Below are 17,098 nucleotides of genomic sequence, written 5' to 3' on the forward strand. Positions count from 1 at the left end.
TAATAAATTGTGTCCAGCCCAATGATGGGCTGGACACAATCAGGAGGGGTCCAGTGAATATCTATTAGATGTATTGAATGCCACCAAGAATTTCAGCTCTTTTACTTCCCAAATGGTGTTTTTCAGGTGAATCTTTGTAGTCCCTATTTGTTACTGAGACGAGCAGTACTGGCTTGTTTACGTCAGCTTGTTCAGAGAGAAGCAGCTGAAGTTTCAGAACACGCTGTTATGCTTGCTAAGGATAGCAGAGAAGAGTTGACTCCAGGTAATTCTTTTTATCAGTATTATCTCCAGCTCAGATGATTGTTTTAATCTTACATCTTCCATATAAACATGAGTTTTTAAAACGAAATTTAAAAGTTAGTGTATAATGCCTTAAACCTGCTACAAGTGATAATTGCTAACAGTGATTATCATTCCACCCAGTGATGTTACTGGTTTAGAGTAATGGTTCTCAATCTTAGGCCCCCTACACCAGCGACATCCACCTCACCTTGGAACTTGTTAAAAATGCAGATTATTGGGCCCCGTCCCAAATCTGCTAGGCCAGAAATCTGGGAGTAGAGCCCAGCAATCTCTTACTTATTTTTCTACAATAATGATAATGGTACTGAAGTTTGAGAGCCATTGGTTTCAAACGAGTTTTTTCACAGTAATGGATTGAAATTGGATTTAGCACTGAAGTCATTTTATCATATATGCCTTTCTTCCCCCTAAATCTCATTCAATAAAATTTCTCATAGATGAATCTGCTTCAAGTTAAAGGATTTTTATACCCTTTCTATATTTTAGAGCTGAATTAAAGGATTTCTTGGCAAGTAAGATTTGTTTTAAGTGTGTCTCTTCATTTTAAAATTATGTGAATAACTCAAACGTGCATATAAATTCAAACAGCCTATAAAAATAGTAATGATAATATCTTACACTTTAAAAGTATATAGTTTCCCAAGTGCTATCACACTTTTAGAAGGTCTCAGACTTCATAAAGCTTTCCAATATCTAAAGTTCTCAGATCTATAGTGTATTTTACTGTCATGCTGTGCTCTTTAAATTAGTTTTATTATTATATTAAAACCTTTGCTCTGACTTGAGTTTATCAGCATTGCTGAACTGGTATAGCAGTCATCAGACAGGTTGCAGAACATGGTTAATGTGTGGTATTCTCCCCAAAGTGACCTTTAACTTACATTCACCACTGGAATTATCTTTATTTGTTGCTTTAGGATTTTATTATGTAACTGTACTGGTACATAATTATTGAATTAGCTATATGATTAAAATTATAGTAAAGGGGCTTCTCTGGTGGCATAGTGCTTAAGAACCCGCCTGCCAGTGCAGGGGACACAGGTTTGAGCCCTGGTCCGGGAAGATCCCACATGCTGCGGAGCAGCTAAGCCCATGCGCCACAACTACTGAGCCTGCGCTCTAGAGCCTGAGAGCCGCAAGTACTGAGCCCGCGTGCCACAACTACTGAGGCCCACGGGCAGAGAGCCTGTGCTCCACAGCAAGAGAAGCCACCGCACCTAGAGAAAGCCCATGCTCAGCAATGAAGACCCAACACAGCCAAAAATAAAATTAATAAAATTTTTTAAAAAAATTATAGTAAAGAACTCATTATATAATTCCTTTTTAAAAGTTTTGTAATTTTTCAAACCCATGGAAAAGTTGAAAGAAATGTGCAGCAAACACATAGGTTCACCTACTATCTTTATGACACTCATTTTATATATCTCTCAGTATATATACACACATACACAAACCTCGTGCCAAACCATCTGAAAGCAGGTTGCAGGCATCATGATGGTTCACCCCTAAATACTTATTTGCATTTTTCAAGGATATTCTCCTACATGACCACATGTTATTTCCATACCTAGTAAAATCAACATTAATTTAGTAGCTTCATAGAATGTACAGTCCTCACACAAATTTCCCATTATAAAAAAAAAAAAAAAGTCCTTTATAAACTCTTTCCTACCCCTCTCACCCCCATCCAAATTTATGATCCGGTCATGACTCACACATTACATTGGGCTGTTCTGACTTACGGACTCCTAATCAGAAACATTTCTACCTCCTCCTTCTGATCTTTAAAAGATAACTCCTCTTTTAAAATAGTAGCATAATCTTTAGAACTAAATGCTTTCATAATTGCCAAATGAGTTAAATCTTCAAGAGAAAATGTATATGTTCTTTTGACATTTTCAGAATTAGAGGAAATAGACACTAGATCAAGGTTTATATTTCTTTTTTGAGATGATTTATTACTTTGCAGTGAGAATACTGTGTAGTAATTTATATTAATTCAATAGTCTTCTTTAGATCCACTGTAGCTTAGTTGCAGTAATTAAACACTGTTCTCCATACAAATAGTTGTTTTCTGTCTGAGTTTTACTCTCATGTTAATAAATGTAAAGCTTTTGTACCAGAATAAGTAAAACTTAATTATGATTATTTATTTGAATTAACTTTAAAGAGAAGATAAAATAATCATACCAAGAAACATTGTATAAATTTTTATAAGTATTGAATGCTAATTGGGTTTAAATGTTTACCTAATTTAAGGAAAACATATTAGTTAACTCTTAATAAAGATTTATCTTTCAATGACATTGCATAAAAAATAACTTTGCAGTGTTGTGAATAATTACCAAACTTGAATTGTGAACTAAAATAGACCTCAGTAGGTTGATGTGCAATATTTGGACTAGTTCTTTAGAATATATTTGCATGTAATATTTTAATAACTACTGAATGTGTGTGCTTCTCATATGGCAGTTTTGTTTTCTGTATTACTTAGATCATCGATTTTCTTCTTGTCAGATGCTAACATCAGAGAAGTGGGCCTTGAAGGGGCCTTACTGACCTTACTTGACCAAGAGACAGATGGGAGATTATGCCATGATATCAAAGAGACATTAAACCATATGCTCACATCTATGGCAATGGATAAGCTCTCCTTTTGGTTAAAGCTTTGTAAAGATGTACTCGCTGCATCAGCTGGTAAGTATTGGTGATTACCAGCCAATATAATAAAATTAAAAGTAAAAGCATTATATAAAATTGTATGCTAGTGACAATTTATCAGTCTGGATATTTGGGTTGTAATTGCTTGTTGTTTTCTTTAATGGAGATTCTAATGCTAGTGTTGAAGTCCAACATTTAAAAGCCTACTTTTTTTTTCTCTTATAATTGTCTTATATGACTTTCCTGTGAAAAACAAACTAAAAATTAGAATTGTTATTTATGCTATAAAAGGGATGACCTAACTTACAGCAGCCCCATCATTTATTTTCATACATAAGAGAAATATTTGAGGTGTTGCCTCAAATCAACTTAATAGAAAACGCACCAGAAGTTATGACATTTTGAGCAAGCCAGTTTCTATACTCTTAATAATGTTCATTTAAAATATAGTGTTATTTCTCTAATGTTTTTGTTAGTACAAGATAATTATTAGTGAGAAAGTGTGTTAGAGTCTTTAAAATTTATATCCTGGACTAAGAAAATAAATGAGGAAGAAAGAGGATAGAAACCAATTCTGTTCCAGGTATTGTACATATTTTATATGATTTAATCCTTTAACCATCCTATGAGTAGGCAGTATTATTCCATTTTACACGAGACAAAACAAGACTTGGAAAGGTTAAGTAATTTTCCCAAAGACACACACAGATGTATTCAAACCTTAGCCTACATGACTTTAAAATCTAACTTTTCATAATATTTCAGTAGCTCTCAACCCAGTTACTTAAGCCTTATAATTTAATGTAGCTTTGGTCTCTGAGTTAAGTTATGTGAACGGAAGAAAGGTACCATAAAATTTCTGGCATTTTTTAAGGTACCATAAAATTTCTGGCATTTTTTTTTAATATTCTTCTCTGTCTACCTCTGTTCTTGTTGGTACTCTTCCAGTGATTTATACCTGCTCTTTCAACCATTATGCTCTACATGTTTTCCTTCTTTAATGTTCTCCTCTATCCCCACTACTGAAGAACTTAGAAGGACTTCTTTAAAAGAAAAAAATATATGTGCATAGATAGGTTGATTATACTTTTCTGGTATCTTACCTGTCTTTTTAAAAATTTTTAATAGCTCAATTTTATTTCACCATTTATTCTTTATCCTTTGTAGTTTGCCTCTATCCCTTCTTATTAGGAAAACACACATTTCAGTCTCTGTTTACTTCTCAGTTTTAAGGCAGGAGTTTGCCTTAACTTTATTTGTAACATCATTGCTATCTATTGTATCACACTCAAAAAATGTTGACAGACAAGATAATTTAAGAAAAACAAGTTGGTTTGTTTTAAAGCATAAGTTCCAATTTAAGTCGAGTTAAACAGAGTTAATAAGTTAGCAGTTAGTATAATATTAAGGGGAAATAATTTACTACTTAATGGCTCTGGCCATCAGGACAATTTGAGACTGTAATTACAGCAATGGGTCTGTCCTGAGAAAAATATTTTTGGACACTTTTAGTGGGTTCAGGAACCTTCTTAAATTCATTCAAGGCCCCAGTGTTAAAACAACATCTCTAGTTCTATCCACCACACTCCCTACTAGGGAATTCTGAGCTTCCTTAAGTATATCCATCTACATACAGGGGATTGATAATTATTCTAGTATCATGTTCAGTTTTCACTTTAAATATAATTTAACAACTTTGTCATTTTTTAAGAATAGTTTTTTTTAGCATTTCTTTAGATACCACTGTTATTAGTAGTCATTTTGATCAACAGTAATTCTAGTCTGTACTTGAAGTCATTGTGTCCCTTTATAAATATATCTTCCAACTAATTGTAATTATGTGTATTCTCCCTTGATAAAAGATTTTACAACTGTAACTTGTGTGGATACAATGCAAGAAGAGGAAGGAGATAAAGGGGATGATGCCTCAGTTCTGACCATCAGAAATGATGGCAGACCTCATCCTTTTACCAATCCGCGATGGGCTACAAGAGTCTTTGCTGCTGAATGTGTCTGCAGGATAATTAACCAGTGTGAGAATGCACACAGTGCACATTTTGACATCGCTCTAGCACAAGAAATGAAAAAAAGGGATTCAAGAAGTAAGTGGCATAATAATGAAAAGACCAAATGATACACATTGAAATGCTCTCTGCCTATAGTGTATTTTTAATGTTCAAACACATTTTTAATGATTAAACTTCTTAAATTCGCATTCACTTTTGTTTAGTGGACATATGTGATATATTAAGTTTATAGAGAATAGTCATGTTCTTGGAAAGTAGTATGTACATTAGCTAGTTCCCAAATTTTATTTTCTAAATTTTATTTTCTGAATGGTAACTTAGAGCAGTTTTGCTCATAGATTATTTTGGTTTCACGGATATTACCTAGAAAACATTTAAGTCTATCTCAATGTAAAGTAAGCTGAGTTGTAAGACCATTTTGACCTTTTATTGTTCAGTTTTATTATTTTTACCTAAATGCCTGTGGGTTATGGTTTAATGTCTAATTTTTTAAAATCACTTAAGCACATATGTTCAAAGACTCAATGCTCATATCTCAGTGCCTTGGAAATATCCTTTACCTGACAAAAGAATCATAAGGCAAGATGTTGTTATTGTCAGTCTGGGAGTGTGAATTAGGTATTTCTATTTTAATTGTTTTTCAAGCAAGCATTTATTGAGTCTCTTATTTGTGATGAGCACTATTCTGATAGGTATAAAATTAGTGTGTTATAGGTGCTTACTGACTCCTGTGCTCCCAGTTAAAACTGTAATTGGCACTTACTAAGATGAGTTGGTTTCTTCAGTGTGACCTATAACTAGTATACTTCTTTGAATTAGTCTCACATATTTTTTAGGTAAAGGTTAGTTGTACCTGTAAACATTTTATTGTTGGAACAGTGTTAAATGATTGTCTTATGTCTCTCCCCAGTAGAATTATTATACCAAAGAATATGTTGTAGGCGTGAAAGGAATTATCATTTATAATTTCACAGCTAGAAATATTTTTATGCTCCCATCATTTGTGTGTGTGGCAGGACATGCAAAAAAGTAAGGTAATGTAGTCCATATAAAGAACCACATAAAACTTTTTTTAAAGGGACATTAGGTCTTTTAGCCTCAACTTGATGTAAAGAGGATGATTAAATTACTGCCTAATTCATCAAAACCCAAAGTCTCCTAAGTACCTTCTAATGTACTTTTATCAGAAAGTCTGAACAAAATTTTTATTGAAGGTACTATTAGTACTCTTTTAAAGGATGCTAATTCTGCCTTTGTTTTTGAATAGCTGTATAATTACTTGCTTTGGAATAGTTGTTTGTATGTGAGTATTTGCACTGGTGCAGTAAAGCCAGCTTTAAAGTCTGTATTTAACAAACAGTAAAATGTAAATCAAATCAAAAGTACTTAAAAGAAAGTCTAGGTTATGAAATTAAAAGGAGGAAAAATTATCACTTAACATAAATCTTAGTTCCAGCGTATTCTTTTTCTTAATAAATTTTTTTTAATATTGCAGATGACTTTTTGGTGCTACATCTTGCTGACTTAATTCGCATGGCTTTTATGGCTGCCACAGATCACAGTGATCAGCTCCGTCTTTCTGGCCTTGAAACACTGTTAGTTGTTATTCGGCGATTTGCAGCTATTCCAGAACCAGAGTTTCCAGGTCATGTGATTCTGGAACAGTATCAAGCCAATGTAAGCTCTTTCTACTAGAGAACTTTATTATTATTAAAAGTCTGTGAAACTAATTGGCATGTCACCTTTTAATATGTAAATGAGTATGTATCTCTGTTAATATATCACCAGTATAATCAGTATATGTTTAAAGAAGAATCTTCATGTTAAAGCAAAATAATACATAAAACAGGTCTTTTATAATGCTAAAGGTTAATTTTCATAATTAAAACCTTTTTGGTAATTTTGGGGGAATAAAGGGCGCTTTTTTTTTAATATTCATTTGCTAAGTTAATCTTTAACAATAACCCTGTGGGATAGGTATTGTTCTTTTTTTAAAAAAATTTTATTTATTTTTGGCTGCGTTGGGTCTTCATTGCTGTGCGCGGGCTTTCTCTAGTTGTTGTGAGCGGGGGCTACTCTTTGTTGCAGTGCACAGGCTTCTCATTGCGGTGGCTTCTCTTGTTGCAGAGCACGGGCTCTAGGCACGCGGGCTTCAGTAGTTGTGGCACAATGGCTCTAGAGCACAGGCTCAGTAGTTGTGGCGCACAGGCTTAGTTGCTCCGCAGCGTGTGGGATCTTCCCGGACCAGGGCTCGAACCCGTGTCCCCTGCATTGGCAGGCGGATTCTTAACCACTGCGCCACCAGGGAAGTCCAAAGGGCTTTTTTAAAAATTTATTTATTTATGTGTGGCTGTGTTGGGTCTTCGTTTCTGTGTGAGGGCTTTCTCCAGTTGCGGCAAGCGGGGGCCACTTCATCGCGGTGCGCGGGCCTCTCACTATCGCGGCCCCTCTTGTTGCGGAGCACAGGCTCCAGACGCGTAGGCTCAGTAATTGTGGCTCACGGGCCTAGTTGCTCCGTGGCATGTGGGATCTTCCCAGACCAGGGCTCGAACCCGTGTGCCCTGCACTGGCAGGCAGATTCTCAACCACTGCGCCACCAGGGAAGCCCCAAAGGGCTTTGATAATGAAATTCTTTACAAAATATCCAAATAAGCTAAGATAACACCAAATCATTAATAAACATTCCATTTAGGCTACATGCTGGCTTCATCTTCAAATTATTACTCCTAGTCTAGATATAACCTCCTTTTTTCCCCCTAGACTTGGAAAAGAATTCAGGTTTCTATTACTGGTTCTGTAAGCTTTTTAACTGGTGTTTTTTTGACTGGTGCATTGAGCAGCCTAGGAGGAACAAGGAAGATGACAAAATCATCACATATTCTATCACACACATCACATGTAATCCTTCAGTAGCATTCATCCAAGGATACCTCTCATGATTCAAAGGCAGCTTCTGATGGCTGGCAGTTAGAGAATCCAGAGCAGTTCCCCAGTTGGTCAGCAGGCTCCATCACATCTTCCTAGCAGGTAATGCCAATGTGTGTTCAGGGAAAGAGCAAAAGGAAGGGACAGGAGTTAGATACAACTAATCACATTAGACTAAAATATTATAATTCAACTTACTTAAGGGGAGCTCTGTTATATTTTTAATCCTCTTAAAATTGCAAATGATAGAAATAAAATTACCACTCACTTAAGCAGAAAAGGAAAATTGTTTTCAGGAACCTTAGTTGGCTCTGTTTTCTTCTGCACTGGCTTTATTCTCAAGTTTGCCCTCTCCAAGTGGTATCAAGGTGGCTCTCTAAGCATCCAGAGTCTTTTAAAGAGAGCGCTTCTTTCCTGGTACTCCTAGCAGATGTCCTCAGGAGAGCTTTCATTATCCCAGTGTGGGTCCCTGGAGCCAGAGAGTGCTCACAACTCCATAGCAACAACATGGGCTGAGAGTTGTGGAGAGAGAAGGTTCCCCAAAGGAAAACTCGGATGCACTTAGCTAAAAACGGGAAGATATGCTGGGCAGGCAAAAACAAAAGGTGTTCATAATACCTATTATAAATAACTAATTTTTTAAAAAACTAATTTTAAAATAACATTAAAAAGAGAAAATGTGCTATCTCACTTTTTTTTTTTAAATTTATTTATTTATGGCTGTGTTGGGTCTTCATTTCTGTGCGAGGGCTTTCTCTAGTTGTGGCAAGCAGGGGCCACTCTTCATCGCGGTGCACGGGCCTCTCACTATCGCGGCCTCTCCTGTTGCGGAGCACAGGCTCCAGACGCGCAGGCTCAGCAATTGTGGCTCACGGGCCCAGTTGCTCCGCGGCATGTGGGATTCTCCCAGACCAGGGCTCGAACCCGTGTCCCCTGCATTGGCAGGCAGACTCTCAACCACTGCGCCACCAGGGAAGCCCCTATCTTACTTTTTGATGCTTGAATGAGCCTGTAATTTCTTGCCAGGTAGGAGCGGCACTTAGACCAGCCTTCACCTCAGAGACACCACCTGACGTCACTGCCAAAGCATGTCAGGTAAATGGTTAAAAAGATAAATTTTAAGAAAAACCCTCTCTTAGGAAGCAGCTCTCCAGTTAGTATTTGATACCAAGGTTCTACATTATAGTTGTCTAACCATTAATCTCAGTTGCCCCTTTTCCTTTAATTTTAGAGAACTTTTTCCTTCTCATAACTGCATGGTAATCCAATATATGGGTATGTCACCAGCTCCCTAGTGATGGAAATATGGGATTTTTCGTCTTTTGCTATTATGGATACTGCTGCAGTGAATGACCTTCTTTCTGCATAGGTCATTTCACTGGGTCTAAGCATATCTGTGAGATAAATTCCCTAAAATTGAATTGCTGGGTTAAAGAGTATATTACAGGAGTTTACCAATTTAAACTCCTACCAGCACTGTATGCAAGTGCCTATTTCCCCAAAGTCTCAGGAGCATTGTGAGTTGTCAAACTTAGATTTTTGTGTATATGATGGAGTAAAAAGGGTATCTCAGGATAGTTTAGATTTGTATTTCAAGTGAGGTTGAGCTTTTTTTCATATAGCTGAGAGCCATATAATATACAATTTTAAATAGTTGCTTTTCTTGGTGTGGTTGTCAGACATTCAATATCCAGACCTGAATGGCCTGAAATAATTAAAAGCAGAACTGATGTGAATCAAATTAATTATAATTTTACTCAGTTTTTTCAAATTTCTAAATTCATTTGTATTTAGGAAATGTTTGAGTGCCTTCAAATATTCATAGAAGTGTGTGAACTGTTGTCCTGAGTCTAATTTATCATCGTTTTATTATATGTGTTCTCGCTGTAAGCCACTTGAAATCTTTTGTGAAATGAGATGCAAACTAAATAAATACATGATAAAAGAAAAATAAATTTTCTGTAGTAAAAGAGAAATATGGTGACACCTAGGAAAACCTTTATAGATAACCTCTGATAATTGAGTAAACTTTTTGAATTGGAGAATTATTAATGATGTTTTGTTTTAAAAATTAAAAATATCTTCAAAAGAATCAAAATCTTCATTGAGGTTTAAATGGTAGGTAATTTATCTTTCAAGAAAGATAAAATAATTAACTATGCAATTAATCGCTGATTTTAAAATAATAATAAGATGAAATAGTCAAGATTGGAGATATAATTCAAATGTTAATCCAAACATTTATGAAAGTGATGCCTTTCATGGCTTAATTTCACTGTGTTAATAACATCTGAAACTCTGATTTATATACTTATTAGCACGGTTTCCTTTCTTCAACCTTAAGACTTCATTCCCTTTTGAAATGCTGGCTTTGACTATCATTATCACCAGTATCCCTTGGGGTTTCTTGATAGCAAGATGATTTCAATGACCAGATTCCTGAGATATGGGTGAGCTTTGCTGAACTCACAAAGGGGGTGTTCATAATTTTTAAATATAACCTTTGATTTTCTTAAAAAACTAGGTTTGCAGTGCCTGGATAGCAAGTGGAGTTGTAAGTGACCTTAATGATCTCCGAAGAGTTCATCAGTTGCTTGTTGCATCATTAACAAAAATTCAGGTTGGAAAAGAAGCTCTAAGTCACTTATATAATGAAAGTGCTTCTACCATGGAGATCTTAGCTGTGCTAAAAGCCTGGGCAGAGGTTAGTACTTCTCAATTTATGACTAGAATTTTGGAAGTTGTTAATAAACATCTTAGGCCATAAACTGAAGTTAGCTATTTAAAACACAAATAAGTCTATGTTTAAGGTTAACAGAAGACTTTCAACATGAGATGTATTTATATGCTAATTGATATTTTGGCCAAGGATTCTAGAGTGCCCTCTGTTGTCTGTTATCTGCTGCTTTAAGCAGGGGCAGTCATGAGAGACTTTAATAATAGCCAATGGAAATCAACTTTTATTGAAACCTGAATTATTGGAAATGTGGGTTTGCTCATATATTCTGTCAACTCTATAACACATATGTTAATATTTTTTAGTGCTCTTTCATAAAGTAACTTGAATATTAAGTAAGTTGTTTTATTTCCTAAGATTAGAGAAATCTTAGAGGGAAGTGCTTAACTGTTCTTTATTTACTTTTCTAATCAGGAAGAAAGCTATATAATTTTTAAATTTACGATGGAAATGTTTACACATATACAAAAGTGAATAGAATAGTACAATGAACTCACATATACCTGTCATCCAGCTTCAGCAGTTACCAGACTTGGCCAGTCTTGGTTCATATATCACTTTAATGAAGTGTATAGTCTCAGATTGCAACTGAGAGAATTAACCAACATATAAGAAAGTGTTTCCTTCAGTAGGACTAATTAAAATCAGAAGATTGTAAAGTGTCTATTTTTGTCATTATTTAGTGTTGACAAATCTCAGGAAGTAGTTCTGCCTAGATTTAATAAGTTGGATCTAATCATCTTTAGCAGTCAACTCTAAATGCTTTAAACATATGCTTTTAGTAGAGCAAACAGAGATTCTGTAATTTCTGTAACCTATTTTATAAATTACTCTGTGCTTTATATAGTGTTCTTTGTACTAATTTGAATCTCTATACTCTTGCTTAAGCCATTACTTTCTCCTATTCTCTCCTTAGTGAAAGTAATGACTAGCCAACAAGTTCCATGTAATTGAGGTCCATAATTATCTGAAATCCTTGGAGCCAGATATATTTGGGATTTAAAATTTGGATGCATATTTCATGTATCCATCTAGGATGTCTGGGACAATACCATAGAATCTATAATCAAACACTTTCATATATCTGTGTGAAATGTTTGAATAGTCACACTGTGTAAATAGCTTCACATAAATTTTTTTGTGTTTTGCCACCAGATTGATTTGCCCACAAACTTAGATTTTTTCAGAGCTTTTTGGATTTTGGAGTTATGGATAAAGAGATAGTACACATTATGTACTATGTTGAATACTTCAACATTCTATAGTCCATGTTAAATCTATATAGTTAAACTTTTTATAGTGATTTAGTGGTAACATTGAAAGAAGATATTCAGCTTATTTCAATTCAGAGATGGCTGCCTGTAGCCATATGTTGAAATGGATTACAAGGCCATGTCTAGGCTTAGTGAAAAAGAGTGCTGTGATCATTTAATTATAGCTGTCATGGTTGTAAACTGCAAGGTGGCAGCATATTTGTCAAATGTTTATTATCCCAGTATATCTCACTGAAGATAATGCTTTTAGATCTTTCTACCCTAGTTTTGTGTGTGTGGTTACACATGTATACCTTCTTGGTATCACAGTGCATTTTAAGTCCAGGAGGCAGGCTCAAGGTAAGCCTGCCTCTTCAGCAAGATAAAAATATTGTAACACCTTTTCAGTAGGTACGAGATTTTCCTATTTATAAAGTAACCTTTATACAGGTCTACATAATTGCTGTAGAAAGACATAAAAACCACAAACAACCTTTGAAGACGACCTGTTCAGAAGAAAGTGTCGGAAACGGGTCGACTTCATCAGACGGGCTGCTTGACTTAGTCCACGCAGATCTTGGCACATTAAGTAGGCTCTGGCTTGCTGCGCTTCAGGATTTTGCTCTCCTAACTTTGCCTTCAGAATTTGCCTCCCAGCTTCCTGTTGAAGGTAAGGGGGGAAAATATTTACATAATCCCTAGAATGACAGTCAATAACATGTATTTTCAAAATTTCTCTGTTAGCAGGTAATGTTTATCTGAAACATTTTCCCAGAATAATTTTCATTCATAGAATAAGCACGGGAGAGTTGCTTCAGGGTGGAGGCCCTGAAGTTGAATCTCTAAGTCATAAGGCATGCTCGTCTTACCTCACAAGACACTGCCAAATCGCTCTCCAAAGTGGTTACAACAGTGTATGTGCAACATACATTGTATACAGACAACATACATTACATACAAACAGCAACGTGCTTCTGTTTTTCTACATCTTCCCATCATTATATGTTATCATTGTTAATAATTTTTGCCAATCTGATGAGTATGAAAGAGTTTCATTGGTTTATTTCCTTGATTGGGAATCTTTTTTCATCGGTTTATGGGACGTTTAAGTTTCTTTTTCCATAAATCACCTAGTCATAATCTTTGCCCATTTTCTACTGAGTATTTGACATTTTCTTACTGACTTATTAATCCTTTACATATGTTTAATACTATTCCTTTGTGATTCCATATCTTGCAGGTATCTTCTCTCAGCCTGTAGTTTGCTCTTTCTTTTACCTTTTTAAAAGTAATATAATCAGTTGTTTATGGCTTTTGTATAGTGCCTGATACTTCTTTGTATCTTAAGGTCATAAAGAAATATAAGCTTTACAGTTTTGCTTTTTTACATTTTGGACTTTAGTCCAGCTAGAATTTATATTGTGTGTGTGGAATGAGGATAAGGATCAAATTTTATTTTTTAATTTTTAAAATTTTTTAAATTAATTTTTATTGGAGTATAGTTGCTTTACAATGTTGTGTTAGTTTCTGCTGTACAGCAAAGTGAATCAGTTATACATATACATATATCTACTCTTTTTTTAGATTCCCTTAGGGATCTAATTTTATAGTCAGTTATTAATATTGCATTTTATGGATTAGATATTTGGTAGCTGCTTTTAATCTTCATGTTATTTCAAAATGGCTATTATTTTTTTTTACTCTTTGCTATGAATTTTAGGGTCAGCCTATCAAGTTCTGTTAGAATTTTAATTGGAATTATACACAAAGATATGTGGAGTGTTTATTGTACTTTGTACCTTTCAATAGCATTAAAAATGGAAATAAACTGATTTATTGACATAATTTATCAGCACATGTTAATGACACATAAATCATTAAAACATAGTGTTGGGGGGAAAGCAAGTTTAAAAAAGGATACACACAGTATGAGGCCTTTTAAGTAAACTCAGACACGAAATAACAGCATCTATTATTTATGAATACAAACGTCTAGAGTGAAAGTGTAAGACCATAATGAGAGTGATTCACAGTGACTTGAGGAAAGTGGTTACAAAAGGAGGGGCAAGAATTAGTGGTGTACAAAGTTTTAGGGGTTTTTTGTTTGTTTTTTAAGAAGGAGATTTAAGAAAGGCAAAATGTTAATCTTGGAGATAGGTAAATAGGTATCTGTTTTATACATGCATACACATACTCTGGTTTCTCTTCATATCCTATAAATCTTTCACCTTCTAAACACGCATATACACATCACATATTTGTTTTTAAATATTTTGTGATTAAAAATAAAAAGTTAAGAATTAGCCTGTAAATTTCTTATAAAGTTGTAAGGATACATCAGCCCTGTGACCCAACAGTTGTATGCTCAGGAGAAATAAAATCACTGATAACAAAATATTGATAACATAGCAGCATGGATGAATCTCTGGAAACATTGTTAAGCAAAAACTTAGTCACAGGGACTTCCCTGGTGATCCAGTGGTTAAGACTTCGCCTTCCAATGCAGAGGGTGCAGGTTTGATCCCTGGTTGGGGAGCTAAGATCCCACGTGCCTAGTAGCCAAAAAAAACCGAAACATGACACAGAAGCAGTATTGTAACAAATTCAATAAAAACCTTTTTTAAAATTATTTATTTATTTTTATTTATTTATTTGGCTGTGTTGTGTCTTGGTTGCTGCGTGCGGGCTTTCTCTGGTTGCGGCAAGCGAGGGCTCCTCTTCCTTGCGGTGTGTGGGCTTCTCACTGCAGTGGCTTCTCTTGTTTCGGAGCACGGGCTCTAGGCGCGCAGGCTTCAGTAGTTGTGGCAAACAGGCTCAGTAGTTGTGGCTCACGGGCTTAGTTGCTCCATGGCATGTGGGATCTTCCCGGACCGGGACTCGAACCAGTGTCCCCTGCATTGGCAGGCGGATTCTTAACCACCACGCCACCAGGGAAGTCCCGAATAAAAACTTTAAAAATGGCCAACATTAAAAAAAGGGGCTTCCCTGGTGGCACAGTGGTTAAGAATCCGCCTGCCAATGCAGGGGACACAGGTTCGAGCCCTGGTCCGGGAAGATCCCACATGCCGCAGAGCAACTAAGCCCGTGTGCCACAGCTACTGAGCCTGCAAGCCACAACTACTGAGCCCGCGTGCCTAGAGCCCGTTCTCCACAGCAAGAGAAGCCACCGCAGTGAGAAGCCCACGCACCGCAACGAAGAGTAGCCCGCACTCACCGCAACTAGAGAAAGCCCGCGCACAGCAGCGAAGACCCAATGCAGCCAAAAATAAATAAATAAAATAAATGAATTTATTAAAAGAAAAAAAGTCAGTCACAAACGAGTGCATACTGGATATTTTTCCATTTCTGTGAAGTCCAAGCACAGGCAAAACATCTGTGGTGATAAAAGTCAAAAAGTAGTTGCCGGGCTTCCCTGGTGGCACAGTGGTTAAGAATCTGCCTGCCAGTGCAGGGGACACGGGTTTGAGCCCTCGTCCGGGAAGATCCCACATGCCGAGGAGCAACTAATAAGCCTGTGCGCCACAACTATTGAGCCTGCGCTCTAGAGCCCGCGAGCCACAACTGCTGAGCCCTCGTGCCACAACTACTGAAGCCCGTGTGCCTAGAGCCCGTGCTCTGCAGCCAGAGAATCCACGGCAATGAGAAGCCCACACACCGCAATGAAGGGTAGCCCCCGCTCGCCACAATTAGAGAAACCCCGCGCGCAGCAATGAAGACCCAACGCAGCCAAAAAATAATAATAATAATAAATAAATAAATAGATAAATTAAAAAAAAAAAAAAGTAGTTGCCCTTGAGGTGTAGGGGACTGACTGGAAAGGGTCACAAAGGAACTTTTGGGATGATGGAAATGGTCTATATCTTGTAACAGATAAAACGGAAAATGTAGTGTGAGCTAATCTCTTCGTTTATTCCTCCTGAAACTGTTTGCTTTCCCTTTTTTGTAGGTGGTGCTTTCTACACAGCAGAGACTAGTGAAAACGCAAAATCGCATTATTACAACTCCTGGGCGTTTATCCTCCATGCTACAGCACTGTGGCTTACAAGCACAGGCTTTGTCGTTGCTGACCCAGATGAGGGAGCACCTAATCTCTCAAGGCCTGTAACACCAACTTCCATGTGTCAGGGGTCATCATCTGGGGCTCCAGTAAAGTCCCCTGAGGATGTCTACACTGAGAGATTCCATCTTATTTTAGGTCAGTAAAAGACCTTACTAGCTTCTGACACTACAGAGTTTTTCTTGAATTGTGCCCCCTGCCTATCAGCTCTTGGTGGCTATTACTTCATTCTTTATTAGGCATTAGTGATAGCCTTGATGTATGCAAGTGAGTAAGCTTGTATACATCTTATAAAATTGCAAATTTCATTATATTAAGTCTAGAATGCCATTACAGGCTGGCTTTAGCATCGAGTTGAATGTATGTAAAATTTGCAAAAGAAGCCTAGTTCTTTCCACATGCTTTTTAAAAGACCCGTGTAGGGTCTACAAATGTTCTGAATTTCTCAGTATATAAAAAATAACAATATACTGAGTTGTGTCCCCCTCCCCATTCTCAAGGATTGCAAGGTTCAAGAAAGTATACTCACAGGTACACAATTGCAAGCAAATATTTAAGGTCAAAGATAAGTGAGATTTTTACATTTATGAACTTTAACCCATTTTTTGGCTTTCCTGGAACTTCATTTTTAAAGTGAAGTATCTTTCTAGATACAGTGAGTTTCTAGAATAAATGTTTTTCATACTTACCTTGTTCTGAGGAAACAACTTATTAGATCATTACCTATAAATAAGTTATTGATTTAAATGACATGTGAGAGTTATAAAGGCAAGTGATTAAATTAAGTAAGGTTTATGGTTCATAGAGCTTCTGTTATTCCTTACCAGGCCAAACATGACCGGATTTCTTATATCCTTGGGTATGTTAAAATTTTGTTTTCGCTTGCCTTGAGATGAGAGCTTTTTAAAAACAGACTTTTAGGACTTCCCTGGTGGTCCACTGGCTAAGACTCGGCGCTCCCAATGCAGGGGGCCCGGGTCCGGTCCCTAATTCGGTCAGGGAACTAGGTCCCACGTGCCGCAACTAAGAGTTTGCATGCTGCAACGAAGATCCCGCATGAGGCAATGAAGACCCAGCGCAGCCAAATAAATAAATAAATATTTTTTAAAAATAAAAAAATTTTAAGAGATAA

At 36.4% G+C, this 17,098-nt stretch overlaps 1 protein-coding gene and 1 long non-coding RNA gene across 8 annotated transcripts in view; one reads left to right on the forward strand and one right to left on the reverse strand.

Annotated features, from left to right (window-relative positions):
* Positions 1 to 17,098, forward strand: part of HEATR5A (HEAT repeat containing 5A) — a 112,222-nt gene that overhangs the window by 81,562 nt on the left and 13,562 nt on the right. For 5 of the 6 annotated variants that reach the window (XM_068546480.1, XM_068546510.1, XM_068546500.1 and 2 more), the window contains 8 exons: positions 127 to 265; positions 2,824 to 3,003; positions 4,830 to 5,069; positions 6,490 to 6,671; positions 8,946 to 9,014; positions 10,444 to 10,623; positions 12,360 to 12,579; positions 15,856 to 16,104. In XM_068546480.1, the coding sequence (XP_068402581.1) occupies positions 127 to 265; positions 2,824 to 3,003; positions 4,830 to 5,069; positions 6,490 to 6,671; positions 8,946 to 9,014; positions 10,444 to 10,623; positions 12,360 to 12,579; positions 15,856 to 16,104 (1,459 nt within the window). The remainder of the gene's footprint in view (positions 1 to 126; positions 266 to 2,823; positions 3,004 to 4,829; positions 5,070 to 6,489; positions 6,672 to 8,945; positions 9,015 to 10,443; positions 10,624 to 12,359; positions 12,580 to 15,855; positions 16,105 to 17,098) is intronic. The other variant, XM_068546528.1, reaches the window with a different exon arrangement.
* Positions 7,692 to 17,098, reverse strand: part of LOC137766374 (uncharacterized) — a 73,601-nt gene continuing 64,194 nt past the window's right edge. Inside the window, exons 4-5 of one of the 2 annotated variants that reach the window (XR_011074310.1) lie at positions 12,403 to 12,570; positions 7,692 to 8,014 (exon numbers count right to left, since the gene is read on the reverse strand). This is a non-coding gene — a long non-coding RNA (uncharacterized lncRNA). Of the gene's footprint in view, positions 8,015 to 12,402; positions 12,571 to 17,098 lie in introns of those variants that run through there. The other variant, XR_011074309.1, reaches the window with a different exon arrangement.

The sequence above is a fragment of the Eschrichtius robustus genome, chromosome 1, assembly GCF_028021215.1.
Source record: "Eschrichtius robustus isolate mEscRob2 chromosome 1, mEscRob2.pri, whole genome shotgun sequence".
In the NCBI taxonomy this organism is placed as follows: domain Eukaryota; kingdom Metazoa; phylum Chordata; class Mammalia; order Artiodactyla; family Eschrichtiidae; genus Eschrichtius; species Eschrichtius robustus.